At 41.8% G+C, this 20,235-nt stretch overlaps 2 protein-coding genes across 2 annotated transcripts in view; both read left to right on the top strand.

Moving 5' to 3' along the window:
* LOC109629003 (copine-9-like) overlaps positions 1 to 3,476 on the top strand; it is a 142,102-nt gene extending 138,626 nt beyond the window's left edge. Inside the window, exon 21 of the mRNA XM_069513655.1 lies at positions 471 to 3,476. Within this exon, the coding sequence (XP_069369756.1) occupies positions 471 to 689 (219 nt within the window). The 3' untranslated portion in view covers positions 690 to 3,476. The remainder of the gene's footprint in view (positions 1 to 470) is intronic.
* Positions 3,477 to 4,782: 1,306 nt separating this feature from the next.
* On the top strand, positions 4,783 to 13,806 carry LOC109629007 (zinc finger protein ZXDC). The gene is made up of 10 exons (XM_069513640.1): positions 4,783 to 6,811; positions 7,153 to 7,305; positions 7,929 to 8,007; positions 9,283 to 9,413; positions 9,559 to 9,729; positions 10,477 to 11,261; positions 11,672 to 11,759; positions 11,856 to 12,028; positions 12,321 to 12,422; positions 13,052 to 13,806. The coding sequence occupies exons 1-10, from the start codon at positions 4,840 to 4,842 to the stop codon at positions 13,136 to 13,138; spliced, it is 3,741 nt and encodes a 1,246-aa protein (XP_069369741.1). The 5' UTR covers positions 4,783 to 4,839; the 3' UTR covers positions 13,139 to 13,806.
* Positions 13,807 to 20,235: the final 6,429 nt, after the last annotated feature.

Here is a 20,235-nt window from a genome sequence, read left to right as displayed (position 1 = left end):
CGTGTGATAAGAACTTTGTCTAAATGATTTGACATGTACTCTGGTATTTTTGGTCCATGTTCCGTTCAATTACATGGATGGGCTGGGGATTCAATTCAATTCAATTCAATTCAATTTTATTTGTATAGTGCCAAATCATAATATACATTATCTCAAGGTCAATACCTTAAAATCGTATTACTGTAATATAGAGAAACCCAACAGTTCCCACAATGAGCAGCACTTTATTATGACCTTTAATACAGCCAGCCACTAGGGGGAAATCCACTTTGTGTGTTGTGTGTGTTGGCTCCAAACTTCGTCCATGAGTCAAAAATCAGATCTCAAGTCAATTAAATAAATCCACGTGCAATTCCAAGCTAATTCTCAATAGCCACTTTGACGTGCAACAACTAAGAGGTAAACACAATTTATCAAGTAGAAAATGTTTTTTATCATCTATCATCTTCCATTCTCCTTTTCCCATCCAGTTCGTTCCTTTCAGGGACTACATCGACCGCTCCGGTAATCAGGTCTTGAGCATGGCCCGCCTAGCCAAGGACGTCCTGGCAGAGATCCCTGACCAGCTGCTGTCCTTCATGAAGAGTCGGGGGATTGAACCCCGGCCCCCCTTGCCCATCACCTCAGAATCCCCCTCAATGTCCACCAACACTGCAACCACCACCAAGGAACGCAACATGCATGCCTGAAAATTAGGGCATGTGTGAGTGTGTGTGCGCATGTGTGTTCTGCATGGTTTCCAGGAGTTGTTAAGAGGAACCGGGTCAGGCTTGTTCACTGCTTCACAGTGTACTTAAAGGGACAACTTCCAGAAGAGAAAATATCCCATCATAAAAGTGTATGTGTAAAGGATTCTTCTGACAAGATCTGGATCACAAGTGTAAAAGAAATGCAGTTTTGATCTTTTAATGTTTCTCGTTCTGTCTTCTGTCAGCTCCTGTCACTATACTCCCTCTGGAGGTGCAACACCCAGCTCTGCTGTCACACACAACTGCACTTAAATGTCATTTGGCTGTTTTTCCTCAGTCACTGATTCTCTTTTTTCCTTTTTTTTGAAAACCCAACTTCTGCTGATGTTGATTCTTCATCCTCCTTTATTCGGTTCTGGCTCTGTCTGCTCCAATATAGTAATGAATCCTGAAGTAGCCGACAATGTGCTTGCTATCAATTGCAAAGAAAGGCAGTATGGAGAAAGATGTCCATTTCCTTGTTTATTAATTCTCAGGGCATTTCAAAGGCTTGACGGTAACGCAGGAAACTGAAAATTGTGGAGTAGAAATGATATCCTGTCCTGATCGTGGCAACTCAGCACCAGGGGACACCAGTTGTTTTTATTGCTTCATGAAAGTGTATGCTGTATATTATTCTATGCTGAAGATGACATTCAAATGTTTTTCCTTGAGGGGGTAATGAATGCTCTGCCTTTCAAGGTCAATATCCAGTGATGGAGCATCGTCAAGTCTGAACTAATCCCACATGGACATGAAGGGAGACACTTGCAAGCAGGAAATATATTTGTGGCCCTGAAACTGGCTCAAATTGGAGAACGTACTAAAATATCCTCCATTCCAGCACCTCCACTTTCTCCGGCAAGCGTACCATTTAACATTATCAGGCTGGGCAATTTATTTCAGCCCCGGTTGCAAAGGACATCCTCATATCAGTGTGCTCCGCTGTCCGGCCTCTTCCTCTAAATTGTAACACTCTCAGCTGAGGCGAATCATTCTTGACTGTGGGTGCCTCTGTCTGAAGCTGCCTGGAGCTGATCAGTGTGCATTTCACAGTCCAGAATATTTCATATGTAGCAGAGAATGCGTGGATGTGTCAGGGTCACCTTTGCTTTCCTTTATTTTGTTTTATGGAAAGAGAAGGAAAAACAGTGGAAATTGAAACAGTGGTTTGGTATACTCTTTTATTAGTTCATTAGGTAAAACTAATACAGTCTAATACAGCAGTCCTGCAAACATCCTCTGTGATGGTTATACTCATCAGTTTGTGTTTGAACTGTGTCGAAGAGTTGATTTTACTCTGTATTAAAAGGATATAGTTTATATAGTATATTGATACTGTATAACTATTGCATTTGTTATTGAGCCTACCATTATTGGTTTGAATGCTTTTGACAAATTCATCATAATGCAGTTCTCTTGTGAACTGTTGTATGTGACTATGTTAGTGTTAGCTAGGTGTACCTAATAAACCGACAACTGAGTGCATATACTGCTGTGTCAGTGACACTGTTATGAGAGCTGACTGCTTTTTAAAATGTATGCACACATTTCCCTCGTCACTTCTGCTGTGTGATAAACAGCTGCATTTCTCCTGTGTCGGTCTGTCAACCAGCAGCTGTATAAACCGGCTTTTTAGCAAAGAATTTAGACTTTTTTCAGACTTATCTGTTTTTTAAATTTTATTTAGTTTGTTATGCCTTTGTCGTGTGCATGAACAAATCCAGCAAAAGTGAGTACTTGACTATACCCCAGATATAATTTACTGTAACAGGTTGAGCTCTATTTTCTTCCCTGAACACTGGATCTAAAAACAGATTCTGTGCAGGCTGGTTAAAACTGTCTCTGACCTTTGGAACGTAGAGAAATGGTTCAACCTGACAGCAACACATAAAGTTGGAGAGATTTCCTTCAAGCCAACAATAACAAATAGATTCATCACTATTGAACTTGTGTCATATTGTATCAGAAAGGAAACGGATATGTGGCCTTATTTCTGTCATAATTCTACAAGTGTGTGTGTGTGTGTGTGTGTGTGTGTGTGTGTGTGTGTAAGGGAGGACTCTATTTTTATATGACAACACAGGACATCTGTTCTTTTGCATGCTTACTGGGCTGATATGCTGCCAATGATTGTACTTGTTTAGAAAACTATCTGTATCTTTATTCTGAAAATGACTTCAAACTGTATTCCCACATGTGCTGACTTGTGAGCGTTCTTTCTATTTCTACTGTTATTGTGTACAATATACTTGAAGGAACTGCCAACATAATAATAATAATAATAATAATAATCCCAAACATATAGGACTGAGACACATGAATAGTAGGGTAGATTTGTATCATAGTGTTAAAACATACATGCATGTGTGTGTTACTATCCACTAGTACACCAACCCAAAGTCACATACATGTAACCTCTTGGATATTTTTGTATGAAGCATGTGAAGCTTTCTATACAGTGTGTACAGTATTAGTTAATGACACTGACAAACAATTTACTGCTCACTAATGCTCCCCAGTTAAACGTGATCCATGCAGTCTACATGTAGGTCAGATTTAAATATGTCGAAAGTGATGTACAGGATATTTTGTGAACGGTCTTCCTTCCATTTTGTTCCTCTCTGATACTCTAAATGTGTATCTGTTAGTTTTGTCTCCATTTGTGTTGGTCACAGGTAATTTATAGCTTTGTCACTGTTTTCTATCTTTTGCTTGGGAACCAAATAAAGATATTATTTAAAGGTACAGTGTGTAGAATTTTGTGATATCTAATTTTGAAGTTTCATGTTGCAGCTGAACACCCGTCACCTCACCCTCTCCTTCCAAACATGAAAAAGAACCTGTGGTAGCTTCAGTCATAAAAACTCAAAAGGTGTTTAGTTTGTTCAGTGAAAACATCATGAGGATTATTCTACATTAGATTTTTGCCAATAGATCCCTGTCAACTAAATCTTACACACTGGACCTTTAAGGCAGTGGGCAATAAAGATCTATTTGCTATTGTGAACATTATTATTACACATACATGATAGATAGACAGACTGATGGATGGATGGATAGAAAGAAATTGTCAAATTGTGAGTGAGGATGTTACATAAAAAAATTTTTTTTATGTCACACATCCTATGTTTTATTGTTATTCGGTTATTGTGATACATAGTATTCTCCACTATCGAACAATAAGTTTACTAGGTGATGAGGAGCGAACACTGCGTGCATCACTTTCTTTAAACGTTGGTTTAATCGTGGATCGGAGGAGCTGTGCAGAGTTTTCTCTGTTTTATTGTACTGTGCTGCCACTCAGTGGAAACAGGGTGAAAGAACACTGACTGAGACTGGATGTGTTGCTCTGTGACTCATCATGCAAGAAGACGAGGAACAGAAGGGTTTACATTCTAAATAGTGGTACCTGATGCACATGTATCCATTGATACAATAAAACAAGTTGGAAGGCAATAGTCATGATTTTTCCTCAGCTAATGACCTCCTACAAGATTGAAAATATTCAGGGGGCCCTCATGTATGTCTCTTGGAATAATCAAACATTTCTTAAAGACACACAGGTTATCTGAGGACTCTGAGCTGTCTGTAGGTTTGAACCTGAGCTGTTGAATGGTGGTTTGTCCTTTATGCCAGTGATGGATTGTTGACCAGTGTGAACCTCACCCCTCAGAGGATGAGCTAGAATATAGCCAACACATAGGGTCCATATTTTATATACGGCCACATAGTGTTGTGATGCTGGAATCTGTAGAGTAAATATTATATCTATTAAAATATGTATTTATATTGTTGTTACCAGTCACACCAACAAGTCACCTACTAACGTGTGTATACTGAAAGTGTGTGTGTGTGTATACTGTAAGTGTGTGTGTATACAGTGTGTGTACTTTAAGTGTGTGTGTGTGTATACTGTAAGTGTGTGTGTGTGTGTACTTTAAGTGTGTGTGTATACAGTGTGTGTACTTTAAGTGTGTGTGTGTGTGTGTATACTGTAAGTGCGTGTGTGTGTGTGTGTGTGTGTGTGCGTGTGCGTGTGTGTGTGTGTGTGTGTGTGTGTGTGCACTAGGGCGGGCCTTTTGTGTGTCGCTGCTACAGGGATACCAAGATGGAAATTCAGGGGCTATCTGATGCCCAAAACATCCACTCTCAACATGGCGCCCTACATGGAGCCCCTTCGTCCCCGCTTCGATCAGCGGCAGGACCGAGAGCTCAGCCGGAGCAGTGTGAACCACACAGGGACAACAACAACAACACCAGGCCGAGGACATCTGCGTTTCGCCTGCTGGCGGAAAATGGCAGCGGGACGGGCTGTGTACCTCTTAGCAAACCGCAGCCGGCGAACCGAGCTCACGTACCGGGTCACAAACAAAGTGCCGGACTTCATGACGTGAACACGGAGAAAGAAAACGAGCTCAACGCCCTGCTCGGTTCCCACGAGTCCGTCAGAAGTGCCTGGAGACTCTGTGCGGAGAGTGTGGACAGCGGAATGCAAATGGCGCTGCCTCTGTTTGAAGGGGAAGAGGAACCGGAGCAGCAGCGGCAGCTAACGTTACCATTTCCAGGTTTACGGCAGCAGCAGCAGCAGCGTGAGGACGGCGCCTTCAAGCAGCCTCCACTGGGCAGCCGAGTCTCCGCTGCGCCGGGGAGCTTCGGCGGGGCGAGCAGGGCGGACAGACCCACCCCGGAGTTATATGTGGTTTTTAACGTGCTTCAAGAGGATGGCGAGGAGAGCCAACCCGGGGCGGATGTACCGTGTACGGACGGCGGTAAAGTGAAGGGTAAGAAGCAGGAGTGGTGCACAGCGCGTCCCTTCATGGAGGTGGGGAACGGGAGTAACCTTCTTCTCCGTGAGTCCAGCGACAGCCCGAGCTGTGTGGACGTACAGGCCGTGAGTAAGACGGAGCATGTTTTCAATGTGCTGAACAGTGGCTGTGCCGCTGTGTGCGCTAAACAGGCTGCGTGTCACCGAACCATCGAGGACGTAGTTTTGACCAACAAATATGGCGATAAGATATGTGGCCAGATTTGCACAGAAAACGACGGAGGTAAACTGGCGCTTTCTCCGCAGTCCCGTGTCGACGACAGCAGTGCCTTGATTTCAGGGAGCTCGGGCATCGCGGAAGCCATGGACACCTCGGACTTTATTTCAGACTCATCGGGGCTGCAGGACGACGCAGAGCCCGTCACGGCCTCCTCGAGTCCGCCTGCTAGCGAAACCTTTTCCGGAACTATTATGATAAACAACCAAAGCATCGTAGTGACCATAGAAAACGGGATCCTGACTCTGGCTGCTCCGCCAGAGGGTCACGTGCACAAAGATGATGACATGGTGAGCTTGAAGGAGCATCTGGGCATGAAAGACCATGAGGATATTGTTCTGCTCAACTATGAAAGTGGCACTAAATCCATCGGGAAGATCAGCACATTAGCAGTATCCAGCACCAGCCAGCAGGAAGAGCCCAGAGCTGGTTTGTCAGTGAGTGACTCTGAGCTGGCTCTGGTCGATGACTGCTCACTATCAGAGCTGGGCACTTCTCTGGACTCCTGCACCATCATCAAGCAAGAGCCAGGGGTCCTCTGTGCAGTGACAGAGGCTGATCTGGTGACCCCAGCCCCCAGATTAACTGTGGCGGGCTGTGACAGCGAGGAGTTCCAGTCTGTGCCACCAGTCCGGTCTAAGAAAGAGACGTTGGCCTCTTTTTGCTGCCCAGAACCAGGATGCTCCAGCACATTTGACACACGCCAGAAACTCAAGGTTCACCTCCTGAACCATGCAGAGGATCCTCGCCCCCACCAGTGCACCGTAGAGGGCTGCGGCTGGGCTTTTGCTACCTCTTACAAGCTAAAGCGGCATCTTCAGTCCCATGACAAGCAGCGGCCACATACCTGCCAGTTTGAAGGCTGTGGGCGGCGTTTCACCACCGTGTACAACCTCAAGGCTCACGTCAAAGTCCACGAGCATGATAATTCCTTCATCTGTGAGATCTGCAGCGAGAGGTTTCGCAGCGCTGCACGACTCACCAATCACCAGAGGGTCCACTTTGAGCCTCAGAGACCCCACAAGTGTGAATTCCCAGGTAACACAAGCTCATTTTACAATTTCAGCCCACCCCCGTGCCCACATTCTCCATCAGCTGATCATATCTGCCTAATATTGCATAATCCCACAATGGCTGTTGCACTGGTAAGGTCTTGTGTAAGGTTTTGCTAAAAAAAACACACTTCACATTCACCAGTTGGATTCTTTGTTCTAAAGATGTTGTTGAGCCTTATTTTAGTCTGTTTAATGTTGACATTTTTCTGAATTTAACACAGTACATCTGTAAAAATCCCATTGCTACAATTATCTTAATGTGTATAAATCAATAGTTGTTCATATATTCCCGGTGCAACATGCACTTTCCTGTCACATCTACAGGCTGTGAGAAAACCTTCATCACCTTCAGTGCCCTCTTCTCCCATAATCGCACTCACTTCAGAGAAACAGGCCACTTCACCTGCACTTACCCAGGCTGCGATAAGACGTACGACAAGGCCTGTCGCCTCAAGATCCACATGAGGAGTCACACGGGTAAGCACACACTAGATATGTCAGTAACATTGTCCCCCCCCCCCCCCCCCCCCCCCCAACCAGTCCCCACACCTTGCTCCTAGTCTGGAGTTTCAGGGTCAGTGAATGGTGACTTGCTTTCACTACAATAGTCACAGGAGGCAACAGAGATGTTTGATGCAGTTTTTTTAAGAAGCAAGTCATTCTCCAATCACATGATGCTGTGAATGTGTTGCTCTTTGTTCTCTCATGTCAGTGGAGAGAAGCTGTTAATGTTGCACATTTCCAAAATGTTACAGAACTAAGAATGTGTCTGAACTGGGCTGCACACATGCCCCCACAAGTCCTTGAAATTCATGAAAGTTTGTGAATTTCAGAGGGGAAAAGTTATGGCTTTGAATTGTTTTTTGAAGTAGGCTTAAATAAGTCAAGAAAGTGATTTTATTTCTATATTCTGTGCTTCTGTCCAGCCTCATTGTCATAGTGATCACATACAAATTATTTGTGTTTTTACAGTAATCCTACTTGGTTTACATCTCAAACTGTGATTTTGAATTTAATGTGTAATGCATGTGAACTCAGGTCTAGTGTTTTAAGATCTCAGATCATGTTCACTGTAAATACATTCAGTTTCCTGTTTGCAGGTGAGAGGCCGTTTGTCTGCGACTCTGAGGGCTGTGCCTGGTCTTTCACCAGCATGTCCAAGTTGTTGCGACACAAACGGTAAGTTGTCAAATTATTGTAAGTGATTGTAATAAATAATGTGTATTGTCGGAATACTTCCCTGCATTGTGTAGCTCACGTGATGTAGGTCCTTTTTTGAGTAAACGTTTGAAAGAGAGCTGAGGTAAACACTGCTAAACTTTTTTACTTAAACTTAAAATAGTCACACTTCGATTGTCACTTCCATGGCTCAACGAGGAGAGAGAGAGCAGCAGTGGTAGAGACACCTATTGGCTTAATGAAGAGAGGGAGCGCTGAACATAAAGCAGTGCAACAAAAACACAAACTGTACATTTCTGATTGTTTCACAGCAGTTATGTTCTAAAGCACAAAAACAATCTGCTGGAAGAGGTCTTGTGTAAATACAGACATGAATTCAACTCAGTGCAGCTCGTCTGCTGTGAGTAACAGAGATAGTGTGAGACAGATACACCTATGGTCACACAGACAGCTCTCTGTCTCAGACACATTCAGCAGGACCTTTTAACTTTTCTTAACCAAGTTTAACTATCCAGAATAAACAATTACATTGTCAACAACTTAATTTTGACTGGTTGTATTTTCCCTGTGTCTAGTAAGAATTTTTGTGTAAGATATATATATATGTATATAAAATATAAAATCATTCTTACTTTGAAACATTCTCTTAGAATCTGTTTTAACTACTCAAAACTCAATTTTATATATCTATAATTACATAGGAAGATTCAAACTATTTTTGTCATTCCTTTTGTCTGGTTTCTCATTATAGATATCTACAAATCAGTTGAATTATGATATTTTATTATGTTCATGACAACATCTACAACACCATGCTGCCTAGTTCAAACTTAATTTAATTGGAAGATGTCTTGAAGATTGATTGTATGTAACTGGAATTATCATCATATTTAAGTTGCAGATATCTGTAATAAACATAAAGCATTGTGCAGGAAAATGAAGTAATTCTTCAAAGAAACTGCTGGAAAGGGTAAAATGTAGCTTTTGTCTTTTTATTAGATTAATAATCAATTAATTGATTATCAAAATAAGATTTTTTTGCAACCCTACTCTCAAATTGAATAATTTCTGAGATAAGTTTATGCAACATGGTATTCATCTGATGAAATTAAATAATCAAGAGTCAAATCAAATTGAATAATATATCAATCGATTCTGCATTTTCTGCATTAAACATGAATCTGTGAGATCAGTGTTAATATCCACCTCTGCTGGTGGTCCACCCATTTAGTATGAGTATGTCTCACTGACCACAGCCCTCTCTATGTTAATCAGGAAACATGATGATGACCGTCGCTTTGTTTGTACGGAGGAGGGCTGTGGCAAGTCATTTACCCGGGCAGAGCACCTCAAGGGTCACAGTATCACCCACCTGGGTACCAAGCCCTTCCAGTGCCATGCAGAAGGTAGGAGTCACATGTTCTGCTGGGAGAAAGTCAATGGTTATACTGTACATGCTTGATTAAAATGACATGGGCATGTTTTGATCATATCACATATTCTGAACAGTTTATCATGTTTTGACACTTGTCTCCTTTGTGTTTTTCTCAGGCTGTAATGCCAAGTTCTCTGCACGCAGCAGTCTGTACATCCACTCCAAGAAGCATAAGCAAGACAGCAGCACCCTGAGGACCCGATGTCCTGTGGCCAACTGCTCCAAGCACTTCTCCTCACGCAGCAGTCTTAAGAGCCACATGCTCAAACACCACCACCTCAGCCCCGGTTAGTAACTCTCACTGATAAATCATAACCTTAGAAGGAATACACTTGATGTTTTTTTATGGGGAGCAGGGTGTCATGGTAGTACCACTTATTATAAGTCAATTAATAGAAATTGTATAAATGGAATAGATGCCACCACAGGTCACAGCCTTGGCAGAAAAATATATGTGCATATTAAAAAAGATTTCTTACTATACTGTGCATGTTATAATTTATGTATGTAGATGTGGCAGTGTTAATGAAGAATGATCAAAATTCCAATTCATGAATTATGAAACCTGTAAACATTGAGCAGCAGTACAGAATAAGCTCACAGTTCAAAGTGATCTCAGATTTTTGGAGCGCATTGTTTTAATAAATTTGAGGGGAATTAATTACAGCAGCAGAAGTGAACACGAGAAAATATTATAATAGGATGAAGTAGGCAATACAATAGAAAGAAAATACAAAAACATGTTCACATATACATCTTTCACTATAGATGGAAAAATATTTGTCAGGAAATGTACTTGACTGCAGTGGCACAGAATGATAGTACGAGGCGTATATGTAGGATTTTATTTTTGCATTATATGACGCACCAGGTAGTTGTAGGCGAGCACTTGTTCATATCATCAGCCACGAGGAATATCAACATGAATGAGAGCAGTAGTCATATGGAGATGCAGGGTTTATACTAAACATCATTTCTTCCACTAGAAGCTGTGGGAACAATGCTTACACTCTTTCCTCTGTCCTCCATGCCAGATGTTTTGAACCAAATGGAGACCACGCCCACCTTGACCCCCAGTAGCGAGCTCATCAGCTCCACCTCAACAACAGTTGCTGGGCCTGGTATTGCCGGGGGCGATCAGCTGACCCACTTGGACCTCAGTTCTCTTTTCTCCGCTGTGCCTGGAGGCACTGCGCCCACAGCTGGTATTGGAGTGGGAATTCCTGTTGGCAGTAGCACCTCGAACAGCGCCTTCACCATGGACCTCTCCCTGGTCAGCTCAGGCATCCTGACCATTGACCCCTCCTCAGTTGGGACCACTCTCTGTAACAGCTCGAGCACTACCTTGGCCAAGACTGTTGACCCTCTTATTTTAGCAGCCGGTGCAGACATGGCCCCCCACCACAGTCTTGAGGGAACAGTTGGTGATGTCCTCCCCCCACAGGGCACCCTTAACCTAGATGATGTGCAGACAGTTACCCCAGAGGCCCTGGGTACCCTCACAGCTCTCACCTTGCAGGGTGCTGGTGCCTCTGTGGACCCCACTCTGCACCACCCACTCAGCTCCTCCAGCGCTCTGAGCGTGGAGGCCACAGCTACACTGGCTGTGGCTCCTGTGGCTGAGCTGCTGACCTCACCCTCTACAGTGGTTGAGGTTGGTGGTCAGGGGGGATCAGGACCACTGTTGGGCTGTGTGGAGGTGTTGGGGCCTCCGGAAGGAGGAAAAGTCCTCACTCAGTTTGTTTTTCCCACTCATGGCAGCAGCTTCAGCCCTCAGAAAGACCCCGAACTCAACGCTGTGTCACCGAGCAGCTTCCTAGTGAGTTTTTTTAGACTGATACATTGGCTGTCTTTAATCGGAAATTGAAATATTAAAAATCTCATACTGTATATTTTTTGTAAATGGCACAAATGTCTTAAATGAACCAGAGCCGAAGTTATTACTCATGTATCACTAAGTCAAATCAACAATATCCAACAAATTTGATAGCTTTCATACCCACAGAGCTTGCGTTGTTCTACATCCTCTCGAATGTCAACATTTGCAGGTTTTCTTATCCGTCTATGAAAGTGATATATACCGTTGGTAAATTTCAAGAAATACCATTGACTGTGCATCATTCTTCAACATTTTCTAGACCAAAAATCTGATATCTGGATATTTGACAGAATAATTGATGGTGAACATAACAGGTTTCAGTTCTAATATGAGTCTACTTTGTGCATCAGGAGAGTGGAGGTTCAGCCAGGACTGACTATAGAGCCATCCAGCTGGCCAAGAAGAAGAAGAAACAAAGAGGCCCATCAGCCTCCTCTGGTAACACACTCATCATTGGCTACTGCTCATTCAGACGAGAAAAAAACTCAAATCTAAAACAGTGAGTGATGGTTAAGTTGTTGTTGTCAAATCCAGGCACTTCAGGATTGTGTCAAAGAAAAACCAAAGGAGCAAAGGCAGCTATTGCTCCTGGATCACTGGCTCCCTCTGGTGCTCGTTATGGTGAGGGGGCTGCAACAGCCAATGGGGGCCTGACTCTGCGAGACCCCGTCACAGGCACCCAGTATGTCCAGATTCAGTTGCTGCAGGTGAGATCCCCAGACATCTGGTTCGATACAGTATGTAGATCTGACATTGCCAACTGACATTAAAATAATTTTTGGAAATTGCTACTTGACCCAAAATTGTATGTATTCCCTGTATAGTTGTATTGCTGTACCTCTGCACCATTGAAAATGAGGGTTCTACCTGAATGTATCATCTGAGGTTTTAAGTAATATATGATGATGACCTGTGTTGTGCAGCATCTTCTAAAAAGGGTGACTGTATTCAGACATGCTGACAAAGTGTGTGTGTGTGTGTATGTGTGTATGCATGCAGGATGACCCAGCCAGTGATGGAGATCTGGCCTTTCAGCTAAGCTCTCAGCCCTCCAGCTCCCACTCTCAGCTCACTGTCGACCTGCCTGTCAACATTTTACAGGTGAGACATCTTCAGCTTCTCATCCCTTTAATCCATTTTGTGATGCAGTGAGGTTATATTTCACAGCAAATCAAACACTAAAGCACATGAATATCAAGGCATGGTAAAATTTGTGTTCATTTTTTATAAAGTCATAAGTGTAGATAAGAAAAGAACAGAAACACGTAAAATAAAATATTAATTGATTGACCTGACAGCTGAACAGTGTATTTATATTTATTCATTTGGAAGCACAGGTGGGTTTTACCACATGGTGTCAATGCAGAGTGGCCAAACTACTAGTAGCAATGATTAGAGCTGTCACAATGTCAGATTCACACTGAACCATTATCGGGGCCAAAATAATTCACAATAAGGATATATTTACAGTATCTATAGAAACTGTGGGTGATAATAAGATTAATTTCATAACATTGTTTATTGTGTTTTATCTAACTTTTTGCTACTAATTTTACAGTTTTACTGAACATGATTTATCCCACTAGATTAATTACTATTATACGTAAAAGGAGCATTACATTTAATTTGGCCTACAATTGTTTAAAATCTGCATCACCTGCAACCAACACCTGTGAGTCGACACAGGCACACCTGTGCCAGGCAGCTGAGCTCTGTGGCTCTGTTCACAGGAACCTTCAGTCATGGCCGAGGATGACAACGGCTCTGACAACTCCCAGTTCACAGGAAGCACAATCAACCTGCAGGACCTGGAGTGAGCGGTAGAGCTGCAGGTCAGAGGTCTCTCTGGCTCCTCATCACTGTCCACAGTTCACGTCAACCCACCTGTGATGTTTGTCTCCATCAAACAGTTGGCCCTAGCTTTGCCAGGACTTTAAAAGCCTTTTTGGACATGTGGTCGATATGGTTGGAGGAGGGGGTGGACGTGATGTCACAGATAATGCACCTTGAGAAGAGAATTTGAGGATTCTTTGTTCAGAAGTTTATTATTATAGTGTTTGTTTCTTAAGTCCAGTTTTGTACCAAAATCGGGCCGGAGAGCACTGACACGTCAGTGGCTCCGACTGCTCTGTCCTGTGGGTGTTCGCAGCATCGGTGTCTATTCCATGGTGCCACATTGCCAATCATGCACACACTCAGTGTGCCGTCTACGCTCCAGTTGCCTTACAGACGCCGTGCACACCTCCGCCGGAAGGTTATCTGCTTTATTTGGTGCCATTTCGATTTCTCAAGTTTTGTTAGATTTATTTTTCTATGTTGGTAGTGAGATCATGTTGAAAACATGCCTGTTGATGTGTCTATTTACAGTATATAATAACTGGCTACCTTCCCGTAATAATCTCATCTGTTTGTTTATTTATTATTTAGCTGTGGGTTTACAGAATGGCTGAGCCAAACACAGATGGATTAAAGATTTAAAGCACAATCACAGCAGTTTGTTGAGAGGTCTTCATTTATGATGCAGTGTTTTCATCTTGAGCTAATGAAAGATACAATGATGTCAGACAACATTCAGACCTTTTCATGCTGGACTCACTTTGTGTCGTACCTTTCATTTTATTTAGATAAGTATTTTGCCCTAATGACAAATTGAACAAAATTGACATGTTTGGACATGTTAATTAATTTATTTGTCTCATTTCATTTTGTATTCAGACCTTTAATTCAGTACTGTGTAAGCCTCTTTAGTTTCAAAGTTACAGCTTTGAGTGTTCTTGGGTCAAGTCTATGAGCAGTTTCTCAGTCTAACTCAGAAGAGAGAAGCTCTTCACATCCTTTCAATCAAGATTTTTCTTCCATGACCCATCTGTATTTAGCTAGGGATTTCCTTCACAGTAAAACCACTTAAAGATAGGGTAAGTGATGACTGTTGCTATTTTAACTCAAGGCCAAAACAAATACACTACTCCCTCAGAAGCTCCACCCTCCAAATTCATGCACATATGCTGTTGGAATTAGCCATTACAAACATCAGTAAATGGGAAAATTCAATATGGACTAAATGTGAGCAAAATATGAATGTACATCCCTGTCACGTAGAAACAAAGCCTTCTCATCCATTTGCACTGCCTTTGGTCTCTCCGTCGATGAAATATCTCACTGATGTCCTTGCAGGTCTTTGCCCTTTCATTATTTATTTTTTCCTTTTTTGGTTTATATTTACATGTGCGAACATTTAGAGCACATTCTGTGAGATGTTTAGCATCGCCAGTGGCTAATTTGTGGATTCTGAGTGGTCTCTGATACAGGGGGCAGCTTGCCTTCTCTCCAGTATCCAGACAAAGCTTCCGGACGTCTGTATCCTCACTTGCAGTAACTGTCAGATATCCACAGGAGCAGACGAGTATCTGCCTCCTCATGGGAACATTTCAGCTCTTCATTAACATTCCAGTGTGTTTGCTGATGCTGTAGCTTTAGTTGGTTATCTACCACTGGTCCATGATGGACATAATCAAGGCTCCACTGAGTGCTTCTCACTTAAACTCGACTATATCTTTCAGCAAGAGGCTTGTTCCATGATAGATGCAGAGTTCTCCAGTATCTTCCACTCCTGATTGTAATTTTGCTTTCTCTTTTTTTTTTAGAGGAGGCTTTTTAGTTTTACTGGACCAGGGTACCAGGACATCTCTAATGTCAACATCTTTACTTTGTTAATCTTTGATCATCTACCCAGAGTTTAGTGTCTGCTCTTAACTCCTCCACCTCCTTGTTTTGTGCTTGGTTTACTCACTCACTTTTGCTGACGGTGAAACAGGTCTTAAGATCCTCTTCTCTCATTTTGTCATCAAACTTGACAGTGGGAGATTCTCCAAATATTCACTTCTGAACTTCTTATATGCCTCCTCTCCACTTTGGTTAGCAGAAACACTAATTTAAAAAGTGGTTTATCTTCTCTGTAGCCTATGCATGTGTAAGTTGATGTGCAATTCAAACATATTTGTTGCATTTATTGTTTCATAAAATCATATACGTTGTCTCTAGTCAGATGGCCCTGACAGGTCCAGCAATAAATAATAACACAGTATAACACATGGTGGTTAAATGAAGGGAACAGGACTGTGACACTTTATAGAGACAGTAGATCTCACAGATGTGTTCACTTATTTACAAATGTCTTATCAGTGCTCATCAATCTCATTTGTTTGGACCACATTTCCCACAAATCCTCACACTATTGTTTGTCCATATTCTGTTATTGGGACCAACATGTTCCCTTTGTACTTAAGTTGGTCCTTCCCCATCTGCCTGTGCACGCTCAGACTCCAGAGGGGTAACAGTGCCCTCTCCCTGGGAAAGAGAAGTGCAGCTGTAGTCTTGCACAGTACTATTTGTGAACCAGGAGATGGCGCCCTAGTCATATAGAGCTTCCCTTGTGGCTTCCACACATAGGGCACCACTAAGCTAATGGCAAGTTTAACATGTAAACATGCGTTTGCACCTGCACTCATGTACATCTTCAAAGATGCCAAAAGTCTGATGACAGTATTACTAATAATAACCCTTATGATGTTTAGCTGAAATATATAATGAAGATCATATTGTTACTATATAGTCATTTGCTATGTACCCTGTGTGTCTCAACCTGCCTTCGTCGGACCTTTTCACCCCACTACATTCGTGCAAGAACTTGTATGCTCACTAACACACAACACACGTAGTTTAACAAGGTTTATAATTAACTGGTGCTGGTTTAGAATTTGTTTTCTGACCTACCTATGATGCTTAAATCTGATCACAGATCAGCACATAACACAAACTGAACCCAAAGGTCAAACTCAAGGTCCAAGAACTTTTTTCTCTTGGATTTGCACCGAGCAGCACAGAGGAAACTGCTTTGTGTCACAGGATTATCGGACTGCACGATATTTCCGTGCAGTGTGTTTTACTCCCTGCACGTACCGAAGAAGACAAGCGGTCATTCACAAATCATACTGAGCTGCACTGGAAGCTATTTAAATCTACAATCATCCAGGTGGTCTTTACAAGCACTCACAGAGAAAATCTGCAAGACAGATTTCCAGGCTAGTTTCATGACCATAAAGATGACAGCAAATATAAATCATACACAATGGTGACGTCCGTAGCAGATCGATGAGATAGACTGCAATTGTTTTGTTACAGTTATAGGTACAGTTATATTTCAGGCTTGTCCTTTGGTTTGTACATTTTGAAGTGATGACCAGGACTCATTTTCACACACTGGAGGTTTAACAAGCCATGTAGAATTGTTTTCACACACCACACCTGCAGCATTCAACACAGTTCTGCTCGACTCCTTCAAAGACACTGAAGAGGCTGCTTCAAGACACTTGTACTTGTGTCCAGGACATGGTCAAACCTTACACCCCAGCCAGTTCACACCGCACTGCATCCGCCAATCAGCTTGCTGCTCCCTCACTGCGAGCAAACCACCAAACAAAATCACGACTGTTTGCTGTCCTGGCTCCTAAATGGCGGAACGAGCTCCACATTGACACCAGGACACCAGATCTTTCGCCACAGACTAAAGACACATCTCTTCCAACTACACCTTGTTTAAAAAGGTGATGGTTGAATGAACTTATTGTAAGTCGCTTTGGATAAAAGCGTCAGCTCAATGATATGTAATGTAAAAAATGGCCTATGCTTGCATAGTAAGAATGGCCCCTTTCAACTCTTTTTCAAATCTTCTGTTTATTGAAGATGTCACAATAATCAGACCAATTGTGGCAGATCCAGGATCAACCATAGATCATGGTTTGTGGCGGTAGCTGCTTGTGGCTGATGATTACAACTAGATTGTTCAGATACACAATATGACTAATCAGATAGGAGTATTAATGACCATACCTCATTATAATATTCATTGCTGCTCCCTTTTGTACAAACACTTAAAACATTGATACACCTCTTCATTTATATTAGATACTGTGTTTTCTCATGCGTGTAGATATATTATTTCTGACATGCTCTGCTTCACGTGACATTATTATTGCAGTCTGTCTGTCCTGGGTGATGGATTCACTGTGACAGGTTGTACAAGGCCCTCAGAGGCAAACTGGGATTTGAGAATATAGGCTATACAAATTTGATTTGAATGAGCTCGTTTTCAGAACTTCCCTGATCTCACTGACACAATCACCACCATATTAGATTTAATACTCTGGAGGTTTCTTTCAGATCAAAAGGGATTTGTTTCCTCTCCAATGTCACTAAGTGTTTGCTCGTTGGGATCTCTATAATATTGTAAAGTCTCAACCTGAGTGTGCCTCCAGATAATGTATCTTGTGATTTGGTGCATTAGAAAGAGAACTGAATTTCTTTCAGTATGATCATCTTTACAAACAAATGAAGCATAGATACAATCAACAGAAATAAAAAGCCAACGTTAGCCTATAAACAATAAGCAGTGTCCAACTTGTAACTTGATTTAACACAGTTAACTCTTCTACAAAAGCCACTCCACTTAAAAAGTTAATAAAAGCTTTAAACACAAATAAACACAAGGCTGTGGTGAGTAGATCGGTTTACGTGTGCAGTGTGATGACATTTAATGTCCTTGGCAACTTTCTCAAGTCTTATTAAGCCATTCTTTGCAACCACATTTTTGGAAAACATTGTGAAACCTTAAAAAAATCCTGAGTGAGATTATTTAACAACACATTCTATTTCATAAAATGAAACAAAGAATTAAAAGACTTTTTTTTTAAGAAAACACTGGCAGAGTGTAATCCTGCAAACATATGTGTTGGGACTCATTCCTCTCTGAGCCTTTTTCACAGCAGACTACTTGTCATAGCAGGAAAGTCACAGGTGTTACTCACTGTATAACATTAACAATGGCTGCCTTCTCAGTGTGTCCCAGTGAAGGCAGCAGTATCTTACCAGCACCATGAAATTCAAACAGCTGTTTGGAATTCAGCCACCATTCATTTTGCATTTCCTGATCTGTAAAACTGAACTGTGGTTAAACAGCATATTGCAAACAGAAACATAAAAAGAGGAGAAATGCAAAGGAAGATATTGAAAGTTTATCGAGAAATTCAGGTCACAGTGAACTATTTCTGGTGAAGCATATTTCTCATTTTACTCAGTGTGAGCAGTTTATTTCACTGAGCTTTTAAATATATGACTGCTGCTTGATGAACAAATCACTGACAGTTTTCAATTCAAGCATACTGTCTCCTGCAGTCCCTCTCAGCCAACTGACTTTATCCCAGAGTTTTGACCTACCATAGCACAGGTTTAACTAATACTGTTAATACCTGCTGCAGCTCCAGGGCTCTGCTGTTGTTCATGCCGACTCTCTGGGAAACTTACATGGAGTTAATATCTGTCATTAGGCACCAGCCACGACAGGTTCTCTGCTGCTGTCGAAAAGCTCTATGTCAGGTTTTCAACCATTCCATGTTTGGGTGAGTTCTAACTCAGAAAGATTTGAGAAACTCATCTCTATCAGAAGCTTTACGAATCAAATGGTAAGACAGGTGGATGTCACTGCAGATAAGATTGCATTTCCGGGTTCATGAGCGGCACTGGGATTTTCACACAGTCTTCAGTCTACATGGCTCCACCAGCCCTCTTTAAATCTCTGATGAATGTATTAATCGTGTTCAATTTATCACAGATTTCTGCCAAATTTTCATAAAATGTTCATTAAAAAGAATGAGGAGGGAAAAAATGCAGAATCCTTACAGACAGTCACATGTCCCTCTCTCTGGACGGACAGAAGAACAATTGATGTTGCGTTTAACAGAGCAAATCAACAAAATATCAATATATACAACATTCATGAGGGATGTCAATGTTTAAAGTATTTATACAACAGATAAAGTCTGAGAGAGCAGTAATGACAATTGTAATTAGAGGTATTGCCAATAATAGTAATATATGTGAGTAGGTATTTTGTATACCCACTAGGAAACATTGTCAGGACACACTCTGTAAATTTCCACTGCTATGCGGATGACACCCAGTTATATGTATCAATAAAACCAGGACAGTGTAATCAATTAACTAAACTTCAAGCATGTCTCATGCATCTGAGGCTTCTGGTCATAGTGGTGGACCATGATTCAGGTTGCAGCTCATGGTGGATCCTGATGGCGGCAGTGGATCATGATGATGGACTGTAATGGTGTATCCTGATCGTGGTGGCAGCTGGTCATGGACTATAATTACAACAAGACTGCTTGATATACAACATGTCTCCTCAGATAATCCATTATCATCATCTACCATTACTGACAATAATTCATCAATTAATTTACCCTCCATCAAACTATATACTATTTACTCTAACCGATGCTGTAATCCTGTTCTTATTGTTCTGACGTTCTCCATTGCATGTGGCTCTTGCTGCACTTCTGTCCGTCCTGGGAGACGGATCCCTCACATGTGGCTCTCTCTGAGGTTTCTACGTTCTTGTCCCCTGTTTTTCCCCACTCTTGTTGAGGGTTGAGGGCAGAGGATGTTGCACCATGTTAAAGCCCTATGAGACAAATTGTTATTTGTGAATATGGGCTATACAAATAAAATTTGATTGATTTGATTGACTGATATGGAAGCAAAGGAGTTGAAATCATTGTAAGCAGTGGGTGGGTGTAATTCTCCAATAGACTATTATGTAAAGCAAGACGACAATGAGGAGAGATTTTGAAAGGTCTTTAAGAATAGAAAGTACATTTGTATTTAAGGTTTTAAAATGATCAAAAAGTTAATTTCTTCTGTTGAAAAAGTGACCAGCTTCTTTCTTGACTCTTTCTGCTTGTGAATTTGTCAGCACTGAGTCATTCTATGATAAATATATCATCCTGCTCATTCACATTCAGCTCTGGTACAGCTCCTCAGGCTTGTAGCATCTCTGGAGAGAAAG

This window comes from Paralichthys olivaceus, chromosome 2, assembly GCF_024713975.1.
Source record: "Paralichthys olivaceus isolate ysfri-2021 chromosome 2, ASM2471397v2, whole genome shotgun sequence".
NCBI classification, from domain to species: Eukaryota; Metazoa; Chordata; class Actinopteri; order Pleuronectiformes; family Paralichthyidae; genus Paralichthys; species Paralichthys olivaceus.
The sequence above is the reverse complement of the archived record's forward strand: the minus strand, read 5'-3'. Positions and strand labels throughout refer to the sequence as shown.

Excerpts from the sequence above, each read along its gene's own strand:
- LOC109629007 (XM_069513640.1), top strand. The coding sequence starts at position 4,840 with ATGGAAATTCAGGGGCTATCTGATGCCCAAAACATCCACTCTCAACAT. Across the intron at positions 7,306-7,928 it reads CCACATGAGGAGTCACACGG|GTGAGAGGCCGTTTGTCTGC; the intron begins GTAAGCACACAC and ends TCCTGTTTGCAG. Across the intron at positions 11,262-11,671 it reads TGTCACCGAGCAGCTTCCTA|GAGAGTGGAGGTTCAGCCAG; the intron begins GTGAGTTTTTTT and ends TTTGTGCATCAG.